The sequence below is a fragment of the Zonotrichia leucophrys genome, chromosome 3 (assembly GCF_028769735.1).
Source record: "Zonotrichia leucophrys gambelii isolate GWCS_2022_RI chromosome 3, RI_Zleu_2.0, whole genome shotgun sequence".
Taxonomy (NCBI): Eukaryota; Metazoa; Chordata; class Aves; order Passeriformes; family Passerellidae; genus Zonotrichia; species Zonotrichia leucophrys.
The window spans coordinates 74,240,155-74,253,662 of record NC_088172.1 but is presented as its reverse complement, the minus strand read 5'-3'; the positions used below and the strand labels follow the sequence as shown (position 1 = coordinate 74,253,662).

General features: G+C 39.9%; 2 protein-coding genes across 4 annotated transcripts in view; one reads left to right on the top strand and one right to left on the bottom strand.

Annotated features, from left to right (window-relative positions):
- SDCCAG8 (SHH signaling and ciliogenesis regulator SDCCAG8) overlaps positions 1–2,107 on the top strand; it is a 106,255-nt gene extending 104,148 nt beyond the window's left edge. For both annotated transcript variants that reach the window (XM_064708836.1, XM_064708835.1), the window contains exon 19: positions 1,970–2,107. The gene's annotated coding sequence lies outside the window, so the exon portion shown is untranslated. The remainder of the gene's footprint in view (positions 1–1,969) is intronic.
- The window catches only part of AKT3 (AKT serine/threonine kinase 3), a 151,732-nt gene continuing 139,519 nt past the window's right edge, over positions 1,296–13,508 (bottom strand). For both annotated transcript variants that reach the window (XM_064708837.1, XM_064708838.1), the window contains exons 13-14: positions 10,615–10,717; positions 1,296–8,633 (exon numbers count right to left, since the gene is read on the bottom strand). In XM_064708837.1, coding sequence (XP_064564907.1) covers positions 8,548–8,633; positions 10,615–10,717 — 189 coding nt within the window. In that variant the 3' untranslated portion in view covers positions 1,296–8,547. The remainder of the gene's footprint in view (positions 8,634–10,614; positions 10,718–13,508) is intronic.

The following is a 13,508-nucleotide window of genomic DNA, read 5'->3' as shown; positions in this document are numbered from 1 at the left end:
CAAAGATGGTGTCTCTGCCAGGTGTTTTTAACAACTAATGACAGTCCACAGATGGAGTTGGTGGATGTTGTGGCTTTTTTTAAGCAGATGAAAATCTTCACTTCTGCTTGGATGGAGTTTAATGTGAAGTGATGCAAGTTAAACCATGACAGGAAGGGATAAAGATAGACCTCTGTTTGATGTCTGACTGCCCTGACATGAGGCTTCAAGTATTCAGCTCCTCAGTGTTTGTGCATCTGCAGCTGTGGGAGTCCTGTACGTCCTGTCCCGTGCCTGGCTACTGGACAAAGCTGGGCACCAGCTGAGAAGTTGAGCCTGGCCCTGCTGGGAGTTCCACCTTGGGTTTTACAGCCATGCAATGGAGGATTGAGGCACTGAAGCCACCTGAGTGCTTTCTAATCAAACAGAAAGTCAGTTGTTCTTCCCTCCTCCCATATTGCTGGCAGGAATAAAATAAACCAGTCAGGCATCTGTAGTTCCCCTCCTACAAACCCTTCCAACGTGTACATCTAATACCCAACCAGCCCCTTAAAACAGATGCCACTGAGCTAAGGAGAGAGTGTCCAGAGGAACCTGGACACTGTGTGCTGCAATGTTCTGTGCACTGAAAAACCAAAATATTCTAGGGAGGGGGAGAAACTAAGACTGGAAAGGCCCTTACCCTGACTGTCCAGTAACTAACTCGTTTACCAATTATCTGAATGTGACAGTTGTGCCCATTTTGTTAGAGAACAGCACACCTTAAATGACAGCTTTAGTACTTGGGCCCTGGGTCAGTGGGGTACAGAGACTCTGACAGGACTGGTCCTTGCTTTGTGAAGAGGTTCAGGCCAGGCTGGAGTCAGATTTGCCCACTTCATCAATCAGGCTGAGGTTCTGCATCTCACAAAGCATTAGCACTGGGAAATTGTGGTGTGGAAGGACAGTCACAGCAGAAATTTCCAGGAATTCAACTTCTTCAGGAGTTGAGGTTTTGGGATCCTTTTAAGCTTCTGCCTGTACTCTAATGCTGAGGGTCACTGCAGCACAAAGTATGTTTCCTCTGGTTGACACTACCCAGGCACTTGGGTAGTGGAATGGAATTTAAGCCCTAAGGCTTTGCATTGCCACAGTTCCTTGCACTGGTCGCAAACACAACTGTAGCAGTTGATGTTGGTGCACGCATTTTGGGGGGAAAAACCACCATGTTACTGTTTTTCATTCTTTAATGAACTGCAGCTTTATGAATTTTCTTTAATTCAGCCTAACCAACCAAGGGGGGAAGGAAAAAAAAACAAAACCCTTCAGTCTTCTAATGCAAAACCAGCCAAAGTAGAAAGTTTATTTTTATTTCTGAGGTCATGTACATCTCTTAAATTCAGTTTTTAGTACTGCAGTGGCTTAATTCGAGGTAGCTCCCCCAGCTCCAATAGTTTGATGTCTTGCTCAATTCAATCCTTAAGTGCTACCGAGGAAGCACAAACAACAGCTATGCAAGAGCTTCAAAACTGCAAATTAGCCTTCCCACCAGAGGTTTCCTACTGGCACCAAGGCAACAGTTTCCTGTTTTGCTACAGCTGCCCACCCCAGACACACGCTGAACACTGCACAGTAAACACCCTCTGGCAAAACCCTGCCATCTTCTTCTTGGAAGGGAGAAGGGACAGGATCTTAGACGTGCCCCAAAACAAGAGCTCACTTATTTACTGCTAAACAGGAGCCATGTCAAAAGCTCATGGAGATCCTGTTTTTCAGAAATCAGATATCTCTTGTTCTTGCTACCTGTAAGACTTTTGAGCTTAGAAAGAGGTGAGGACAGCAGGCCCACAGGAAGTGCAGGCTTTGAAACTGTACTTGTTTACTCTGCCTTACTGCAGTTATAACCAGTTTTTATTTCTCTTCTAAGAACTTGCCTGCAGGCTGACGTGACACAAATGAGAAACACAGGCACTGCCATACAGACTACCCATCTCTTCCTTTTATCTTTCAGGTCTGCTCTGCACCTGGCTGAAACTTGTCTGAGGCTCACCCAAAGACACCTCTGCAGAAAACAGGCACACTTGCTAGCTAATTTCAGCTGGTTTCTATTTGGTTTTAACTACAGAATCACAAATATTTTGAAGCCTTACCAGCCTACCAAACTTTCTAGGATGACAGCTGAGACTTTTCTGAAAAGACTAGGCTTGCAAGCCAGTTTTAACAGCTATTATGTGGTGTGGATGTCAATAATTTGTACAATGTTTATAAAATGTTTTTATCTATTTTCATAATTGAACATACATGTCTATATTATTTACAGACTGAAATACCAATAAACCTAATAGGTTCTCTAGGTTCCTTGTTCTGTCCTTCTGAATTCAAGGGAAAGCATGTGCAGGGGGAGGAGGGAGAAGGGGGCTGTTTGCAAGTGCTGCACACGTACACTGCCCTCCTTTTTACAAACTCAGTACCAGAATATACCTGGGAACTTTATTCAACAGGATATTTGTCACTTTCATATAAAAAGTGAGAGCCCCAACAAGTACTTACTAATCAGAAAAGCGTGAGAAGATTGAGAAATATTCCATCTAATGTGGAGGAATTTCCATGGGTCAGGTTCCCCTTTAAAACATTCACTGAGCAAGGCCTTTAAGAGAACAGAGCCCTTGATTATTACAGAGGAGCCATTACAAGAGGTGATGGGCTCCACACTGAAGTGGTGAAACTGGACTTTTGCACCAGCACATAGTCAGGGCACCAGCTGAACTTGGCTTCAAATTATTGAACTGAGAACACTTGGAGGGTACAGGTGGAGGGCATTTTTTTCTGGTTAACTGTGCACTCATGTTTTTCAAGGTTACTTTTCAAATACCCAACTGTTTTAGAAAGAATTTATCTGAGTATTTTGCTATCTAGTGTAGGATAAGCTACACACACAAGAGAAAAGTTTCTACATCTATTGTTTTCAATGTAGTTGGTAAAGGGGGTGAAAAAAGCGCAAAGAACAGTTCCCCAGCAATAAAGCTACTTCAGCCAGCATGAACACGGAAAACATAACAAAAATAAGAGTAACAACACATGCAATAAATTACCATTGGGTGTGGAACACAATCCTTCCTTCCCTTATATTTTAAGAATTATTAGTGGTACAGCCCTAACATCAAAGTGATTTTTCCTCCCTATTTCAATTTCCTGCCTTATAAAACTGCCAAACACATCTGATCGCCTCCCTGAACAGCTTCACAGATACGACACTGAGCATGCTGAGAAAGGCCCCAGGTCTTCAGGGAGAAGAAAGGCTGCTGAAGGAAAGCCCTCTCTAGTCAAACTCAAGATTTTTCACAGTAGTCAGGCTGACAGCTTTTTACGTGTCACTACTTTATAGATGGTTACACAGTTAAGAATATATATTTATAAATGTAGGAAACACAAACTTTATTTTTTATTATTCCACAGCATAAACCTGTGTTTAAATAGGAGACAGCGCCTATAGGCTACGTGTGCAAAGAAACTTGGGCACCTATACCTGACACTTAGGCTTCACTGAGACCCTGGAGCACATCGGGACCCTCAACCTTTCTGGACTTGCCTCACCTACCAGGTGGCTGCTGGTGGCCACATGCAGGGCCCCACTGCCAGCCACCCACGTGCATGTACGAGTCTGGTTTCAACAAAGGGTCCTGGGCTGCCAGTATATATAGCTCAAAGTGGGTTTTTCATACTCATCCCAGGCATAGGTGCAACTATTGTGTTGCTGGGAGTCCGCAAGGGATAACTTCCCCTGCAGCAGTTACTCTACTTTGTAGCAATTAATAAGTCATTACAGCACCAGGCCTACCTGTCTCATATCCCTCCCCACCTTCCCCTGCATCTACTTAAGCACTAAATGCTTGGTTTTACAAATTTTACAAGTATCAGACCCGATGATCAAATCCAGGTCAGCACAGAGAGTGTGATTCCACAACACAGGATGCAGCCTGACCAAATAGTCCTGTCACTGCTGCAGTTTTGTCCTGGTCACTGACATCCTGATGCCACTGAACTAATGGATGGCTGTCTCCCTGAAGCTCTTTCCTGTTATAAGATGGGGGAGGAGAAAAAAAGGAGGGAAAAAAGAAAGGAAAAAACCTGAGACCTGGATGAAGCACCTCTATTCCTGAGAAGCATTCACGTCAGAGAACAGAAAACCCGGATGACCCACTGCTTTAGAGACACTCAGCCCTCCAGACTGGCTGCTTCAAACAGCCCTGGACCAGCCCGTGGGCTTCAAAGAGTCCCATTCTACAGTGCCCTGCAAATCCCACCTTTCCTTTCTTCCATCTCCTTGCCCAAACATTGTCTAGCTGTGGGATGTGAGGCCAAGAATTTCATCAGCTGAAAATCACTAAATGGTGGATGTTCTGATAGGAGCATATCTTCAAAAGTATAACCCAAAATTATAAGTGACATACATCTCACAGAGTTAACAGGAACCACCTGTATGGAAACAGCCTCGGTCCAAAGCACAGATACATTTTGCTTAGTCATAAAAACTTTTTTTTGACAATACTGTAACTTAATCATTTACAAGCTGAAACTGTTCACCCAGTATCTGAAATATGTCACAGCGAGTTACAGTTTTCACTAGGACTTCACAGCAAATAAAACTTGTAACTAAACATGCACAGATCATTATATATACAGTGATAAAAAAATAATGATGTACATTTTCTTGTAAGAAGAAATTAAGTAAATTCTTTGTGCATTTCAGGATTGAAACATCTAACCTATATAAAATTACTTTAAAATATGAAGTAAATATTTAACCCAAAACTTGAGAAATCTTTTGTAATCTGCAATATAGCCTTCTTATTTCCATTTTTCTTTCTCTGACACAGGACAACTTAAGAATTTTATCCTCTAAGATATTTAATAGTAATGTGCAGGTATAAAAAAATACGTCCTCTGTGGCAAGCTTGAACATATATATATATATATATTTACAATCCTCCAGAACAAATTAGCATTAAAAAACACAGAAGTAGCAGATTGACATAGTGCTTTATTTAAGCTGTCTGTACGAAGGAAAATAATGTGCATCCCTATCATATACGTGTAAAAATACTAAGGATGTACAGTGTACAAAAACAGTTTCTTGTAGTTATTTCACATCCTTGTGGGTCATATACTTAAGGAAATAAACAGTTTAAGTATGACCAACAGTAATACGGTTTCTTGGGTTCGTAGTCGTGTCTGCTTGATATCCTTAACCATATGACTAGATCTTGCATGGATCTAATGAAAGAACTAGCAAGGTCAAGAAATGTCACAAACTCTAAAGCTACAGGGAGGTAATTCAATTACCAATTTAGAGGTTTTTATTTAAATAAATACTTTACATTTCATGCTTGCCTGTAATGCACTACCAGGAGCAAGATAAGGAAATTCTACTGTAGACAGTACAAACAGTAGCAGCAAAGTGTGTACATTGAGGTGTAATATATAGACCCTGCAGTTAGTAAGGAAAGACCTTACTTTTGTACTCTAGGAGAAGCACATGGCCCCTGCAAGAACAGTCAGCTTTAAGAAGCCGCAAGTAAAGATGGAAAAAAAAGGTGAAACAATACTGGAATAAATGTTCTTTAAGCAACAGGAATGTACTGGAAGATGGATTAGTGTGGAAAGCGAAGCTGTGTGCAAAACTGCCAAAATCCAAACAGAATTGACCTATTTCCTCCGAGATGGCTGCAGTACAAGAGGGCATACTGTATGTCATGGAAGTCAGTACAAGCTGGAGTCAAGGTCTGAAATGTACTGTGCTCAAAAGGCTCACCAAGACAACCAGCCACCATCTCCTGTCCAAATTCAAACACAACTGCAGACAGCAAAAGAAGAGCTTCTAAAGTTTCCCTCAGCACTGCTTGTCCATTTCTCTGTCATCTGTTTCTAACACTGGTAAGACAGAATCCCCTGGGCCTGGGCAGCACAAGGTGGCTGCCGACTCTGCATCATAAACTGGATCACTGACGTTTCAGAAGGCAGACACTGCAATGCAAAGTGATGTCTGAAAAGGTTTACAAATAGTTCACTGCCAGGCCCCTCCTGCAACCCACACACTACCTGGCTACGCAATGGAGAGCAAAGCACAGGGCATCACTGCCACAAGGAGCTGCTGGCCAGTGCCACAGCCAGTTGGCCACTGGCTGGAGGGGCCCTGTGCCAAGAAACTTATTGCTATGACAAGCTGAAAACATAGGGGAGAAAACACAGGCATGTAACACAGATTTTGAATCACCATAGTTTCAGTCTGAGTACAAGACCTTTGCAGAGAACTAATTAATGCCCTTCTGTTAAGTACTTGGTTATTTCAGTCACTCGCTCACTGTGGCAGTGTAGACACCTCTACACCACCAGACCTGCATTGCATTTGCTGCTCTCCTCTCCCTCCGCACAGGGACAACATCTACACGTCTTTAGTGTTACAGGGTGACATACTGAAATCCTATGCAGTTAGAGTATACATTATGATATATTTCTATCTGATTATCCATCCATTACTAAAGATAAAACATTAAACATGAAAAATTGTCTAAATTACTCTGCATCTTTAGCTGCCTTGCTAAAATGCCCGTCTACCCCTTGACCATCCCAGCACATGCACTGCCAGCAGTGGGCTTCATGCTTGGGCACTCAACTTTCCACATCAAGAGGCTAAGGCATCTGTGTAGGAACATCTCTCAGACTCATCTACTCACTCACACAATGCAACCAGGAATACTCTGCAATATCACAGTCTTTGTGGGAGCTAACAAGAGCTGAACGCAGAGATACTTCCAATGATAATCCCACGGAGTCGGGGGTTCCCGATGTCGCCTGCAAGGCTGCGCGCACTCTGCCGCTGCGCCGCGTCACGCCCCAGCTCCTAGCACCAAAGGGTTTATTATTAAGATTATCATTGCTGAAGATCAAAGCTAAAGTTTCTGCACATGGTCTGTTAGATACAGATCTTCGGAAATGGAAAGACGTTTCCCTAGTGGAGCGTTTGCTGTGACGTTTGAAATTCAGTCAATCAGGTACCACGGTTACACATAACCTCCTGGGTTTTAGGACTCTTTTGGTTGAGGGCAAATCTTCCTTGAGAACGGCTGATCCCAGAAATTTACTATTTTAATTGTTAAAATAAAGTGCTTTTCTTGTAATCACTGTGGTCTTGTTGTTCAAATGCAATTCCTTCATATAGAACAGACATTTTCTCTTGTGCTGCCAGGCTCTTGCATTATGTTTATCCTAAATGGAGCACAAGATGTAGCTTTTTTGTCTGTTCACTTTTAACCCTTTGGCACATGAGGTGGGAAATCCTCACCTCCACTGCCAAACTGTTAAAAGACAGTATTTCATTCACAAAAATCTGGTTCTAAGCAGTATGTACAATTTCAGAGCCTTGTTAAAATTTCCACATGGGAGAAAAGTGCATTATTCCCTTCAGCTTGTACAGTCCTTCCATATATTACAAAATTAACTGCTATTAGCCTGTTCTAAGATGTAGCAGCATTTGCAAACATGACATATACAAACCTTATCTCTAAAAATAAATACTACCGCAGTATAACCAAAAAAAAATTAAAAAAAAATATCGGAGTTAAACACCTGGAGAGGAAGCTAATTCACAAACTCAAAAACAAGTAAGGCAAACACCTGTTTACCTTGGTGCACACATTTTGGTGAAAAGCAATACCATTATGCCTGTCTACATTCTTCAGCCATCAGAGGTGATGCATATCATGAAAGAGAAAAGCATGAAAAAGATGTTATCTGGTGCAAATTATAAAACCCCTTGAACAACTTCAACTGCTGCTTTTATGCCTTCATTTCTTGCATGTATAATGTTCGATTCTCCATGATTGCACATGAACCTGGAAGTTCTAAGTGGCAGGCTGGGTGAGCCCAGCCCTTCTGCTTCTTCTGTAGTATCCAACAGTAATTAAAAAATAATATATATATATATATTTATATATATCAACAATTTAAGTCCTTCTCTCAAACATTTCCCAAACAAATTCCAGCCAGATGTTAATGACAGAGACCTGCTTCAAGTAATGATATGCCTAACAGAAACCTTGCATATGTACATCACCACCTCTACGTTTCCTCATTCTAACCAGCACAAACAGATGCAAGAAAATGTTATCGCCTGGTCTGTTTAGACTAATTACAATTTTGATTCATCTTCTGGAAGAAGATAAGCTGGACCGACACAGCTTTTGTTTAGCCTCCACTGTGAGGAAAAATAGATGACTACTTGTTCACAAAGTGTACAATGCTGAAGTCAAGTCATTTACCTTCAAAGAAACTGTTAGTAACTTCTTGATGTTGCTATTATACTGAGACTGTGGGCAGCAGCAACAGCAGGAGAGCGGAGTAGAGAGAATCTCATATGTCATGCAAAACCAGAACGGATTTTAGGTAGGTTTGGGAAAGAAACTTGTTCAATTTGGAATGGTCTCTGAAAGTGCCCCTGCTATCTTAGTAGTATCTAGTACTGGTGGTGATGTTCAGGAATCATTTTCACTGATAAACCTAAGATGACAGTGAAGCAGCAGTACAAAAGAGTTACTCTCGTCCACTTGCAGAGTAGGAAAATTGGGGGAAATGCGGCCGCCTCTCATTGTCCATGCAGTCCATACCATCCTCGTCATCTGTGTTAAGGAAGAAGTTCAAAACATCAGTACATTTGCAATAAAATTTTATTATTCACCTGATAAGCAGTAGATCTTTTAGGGTTCAATGCTTAGGTTAAAGACTCAAGTTAAAGCAAGACTTCAGTTAAGCTCGTAAGCTTACGTTCACACAGCAGGACAATTCTCACTGAAAGGACAGCATGCCCAGAAGTCACCTTTTAGTTCAGGTTGATTGTTTGGTTCATTTTATTCTGATTATCACCTAAGAACTTCAACCACAACTACAACCCATTGTAGGTTAATCCCAACATGCCAGCAGCCTCTGGCGGTGCAGAAGCCAAGTGCCAATTGAGTCAGCCAGTTTCCATCATTTCTTGAGCTGAGCTCAGGAAATGATATTCTTACTGTAGACATACTTAAATATTCCTCAATTTCAAAGGGAGTTAAAAGGAAAAACAGCTACAAAATGAACAATTCACACAGGTTCTATGTGTTTCAATTATTACCTATTATTTTTAGTAAACTATTTATTTTTACAGTATTTACTGGGATCAGAAGAAATACAGAATAAGCCAAATTCATAAATATTTTTATTTACATAATTCCTCCAGTGCCAATGGAAAGCAGGCACCAGATGTTACCTAACTCTGAGAATTTGGATGTACATTCTCACATGGCTTTTTAACAGTGCTTATTCTTAAAGACTCCTGCTGAGACTGTTATTCTAACAATGTATTTATATGCAGCCTTTCAGAACTTTGTGTCCTTTGCATTTTCATATATTCTACACATAAAAGTTAGAGTTAATCCTGGTCTAATATTGAATCAATGGAACCCAAATTAATCCAAACATGCGTAAAATTTGTTCAAGTTACAAAGATGAACAAATTCTTATCAAGATAGACAGGAGAAGAATATGTTCTTTTTTCACAGCAGAAGGATTTAAAATCACTTAAATTATGGACTATGAGCAACATGGTTTAGTGGAAAATGCCCCTGCCCAAGGCAGGAGGATTGGAACCAGATGAACTTTAAGGTCACTTCCAACTCAAACCACTCTATGTTTCTGTGATTGTGTTCAGACACTAAAATGCAAAATCAAAAAAATACTCTAGATCTATATATGAACAGAAAACTGCAGCTAACCTGGGAGTTCTAAAACATCAGAAAATGAGATTGCTTTATGAAAGGTTAAGCAACTATAACTAAGCCTTTACTTTTGTGATCCTCCTTTCTCAGCCTTCAATATAAAGAAACAAACAAAACCATCAAATATCCCCATTTAGAAAGAAAATCCTTTAAGAACTCAGGAGAAAGATGTTATTTAGTAAGTACCTGTAAAGCCCTGGCTAGGCTGATCAGATCATGATTCTTGTGTGTAATGCAACATGACAAAAACACAAACCATGGTGAAATCACATTCCCTCCCATAAAGAAATTTTGCAAGGTCCAGTGCCATGGTTATATCCACATTAACACCTTTTTTAAGAGCTCTGTTGAAGCATGGGACTTGATAGGACATTTAATTTTCACGTAATTGATTTTTTTCAAATCATAGTCCTCAAAGTTTTTCAAAATAAGACACCAGCACTGTCCACATGCTTAAAGAAGGGTCCATGTTCCAATTACTTTGCTGAACTGGGACCTTGACTGCCAGCCAGTAACCACTTGAAGCTGGTGTCTTCTTTTATTTAAAAACAAACAAACAAAACCCCAAATCAATAAACAAATGAAAAATCTCCAAACAGAATCAACACAAGAATGCCCACATCAAAAATGCCCCCAAAACCCAACTCAGAGTGATCTAATATTCTAAGCTTTGTAATTATTGCATCTTCAAAATAACGCTGTCATTGAGAGTTACGCTCACACTTCCATATGAAGACTTTTATTAATAACACTGAGAACAGCTCTTCTATTAAAACAGAAAAAACCTTACACACTGCTTTATTAGAAACATTATTGTTACATCATGCGTATGCATTTTTTACTGACTTACATTTTTCAGGCGGTGTTATTGTAATAGTCTGAGCTGTAAATTCTTCATCAAAATACCTGGTGTCTGTCTCAGATGTCACTTGAGGTTTAAAAGGAGGTACAAGCTGAAAGGCACCAAGAAAAAATACAAAATTACTAAATATCAAAGCAGCCAAATTACTATCAGGAAAACAAGTTCTTTTTCTCTACACCCCAAATCAAACAAATAGGTCTGTGGAGAGGCAGCTGAGTCTCTAACTTCCAGTAAGAGATAAAACCTATTTGAGTCAATCCCAAAAATACCAGTTCAGGATCCAATCAATGGCACAAGAAAGCTAAATTCCAAGTATCACTCTCACATGACTTGCAGATAAATTGAGCTGCATAAAGATAATTACCTAGAAACTCCTCAGGCCAATTTAATTACTCACATAGCTGTCAGGCAAAGGCATCTCAAGATACTTCACCACAACTGGTTGATATAAACAGCTAAGAAGAAAAAGACTAAACAGAGAGCATAATAAGCACGGTTTGGGGGTTTTAATTTCAGTGGGAAGGCCTTCATCTTGAAGGCCTATCTCATTGAAAGATATTATATGATATGAAAATAAATTTTACATTTGAAAAAAGGCCAGATCAGACTTAAGGGAGTTGCTGTATCTAAACCTGCCTGCTGCTTTCACAGCACAGTGTGGGATTTCCCAACAGCAACTCACTGGCAGCCACCCTCAGCCTGCAGGCAGGGCTCCCTTGCCCCTCTTTTGACCCAGCTTCACTATCCACCACCAGCAAAAAAGAACTGCTGATCAATTGTTACTGGAAGGCACCCTGAGGATGGAATAACAGTCCAAAAACAGTACAGCAGTTTTGTATGTAAGACACTGCAAATTGCATGTGTGTGTGTGATGTGACAATGTTTTTGTTTGTACCTAGGAGCCCTTTGGTGCTATCTTCTCATATGCCCTGAGAATGTGTAATTGATTTTCCTTTCAATACAACAGGTTATATCCTGGCTCACTGATGTTATCACCTTGCACGGGGTTTTCACCAGTTTCACGTTCTCTCTCTCCTCAGCTCCAGAACACTAACACCAAACAATTTACTTGGTCATTTGCCCCACAGCAAAGGAGGAGCTGCTGCTAACTCCCTCCTTCCTTTTCCCAAGTTCTATGCTCTAGATGCACAGAGGATCTGTACATACTGAGACTGATTTTATCTGGTCCAGATCTTCAGTAACAGTGCAAAAAATTATTAAGCAAAACCAAATCTATCACTTCATATACTTAACAGAGTACAATAAATCTGATTGATACTTTTACAAAACTAAACTCAGCTTTCCCTTACATTGTCCTGTATGGAAAACATACAACAGCAGAGAGGTATATTGAAGTAAAAGTTCAGGGCATTGCAGAATAAATCCTTAAGGAGCTAACATATATGAGCACAACATGAGAAGAATTTTCCAGGTATAAATCAAGTTCCATCCAATGTTTATAAACAAAGTATTCTCTTTTATTGCACAGATTCCTTCACTTTTTGAAAAGTATTTTTATATGTACCCAGGCTATCCTGAACAATTCTGCCCTATGAAAGCAGATTTCCAAAGTTACATCTTTCCAGCAATGCAGCCACACAATTCCTAAAAACAGACTTATGCCAGTGCAACATCCCACACTGCCATTTTATTCTCATTTTTCTATCTGAGGAAAGAGCATTCAAAAAAACCCAAAAAACTGAAAACACCAAGCAAAAACACAGAAAAAAAGAAAAAAAAAAAAAAAGAAAAAACAGCCCCCCCCCAATAAACACAGAAAAACAGAAAAAAGCCCACACAAACAAACAAACAAACAAACAAACATGCCTACACAAGATTACAGAAAACCAAGTAATGTATTCTGGTCAAGGCCAAGTGTCCATCACATCATTTTAAGAAGATGCCTTCACAGATCTAAGCAATAAATTCAGTATGAAAAAAATGTATAAGATAACCTGGTTATAACAATTTTACTGCGTCTCTGATTGGAATGCTTTTTACTAGTCAGAAACAGAAAATGCCATTTCATAGAAAAAGAAAACTTTTCATTTTAAAATAATGATAATACAAACCAAGGGGAAATTTTCTTTTTTCTCAAGTCAAGGACAAAAAGCAATGTCTTTTCAATGGTGCAGCACACATTTGCAGTACAACAAAGTACTCCTGCTGTGAAGTACACCTGAGACCTTTCATGCTACAACTGCTTTGCAAAGGGAAGCAGTGAACTCCCTCTATAGTTGTCTATAACAACTGTGAGTCAGGTTGAAGTAGTTAATGAAACACAAAAGGTATGGCAAGGTAAGATCATTACAGGCAGTCATATATGTATGGGTGTGCTGCTGGAGAGGAAAAGGAAAATGCATTAGATGACAAGTTTCTTTCTCAAAAACTTACAGGCTAACTACTGGTTTGTCCGGGGATTTGGGTTTTGGTTTTTTTTTTTTTTAATCCACTGAGATGAACAAGCCTCACTGCAACTTTAAATCATTCTCTTGTTCTCTCCATCTACCTAAAATACTAATGGTTATGGAAAAAATTTTGAAAACATTATTTTAGGAAGAGAAGCACAGTGCTAAGTGACTCTTAAGGAACAAATAATTACAGCAATTTTAATCAGGTATGAAAAGCAGCATTACAACAAAACTCTTTAAATTAGTTCTTTGATTCAATGCTCAGCAGCTAGGCTTACTAGAAAACTGCACCAATAACATCCTATAAGTCAGCTAATGAAAATTGCACTGATGAGAGAAGTTCAGCTGTCTGGGGAAGTGAAACAAGTAGAAGACATGAAACTCCAGGCTGTAACTAAAAGGGAGAGACTTGATGCAAATTTATGTCAATGGTGTTTTAGGATTCATCTATCTTACAGCAGTACCTTTCAT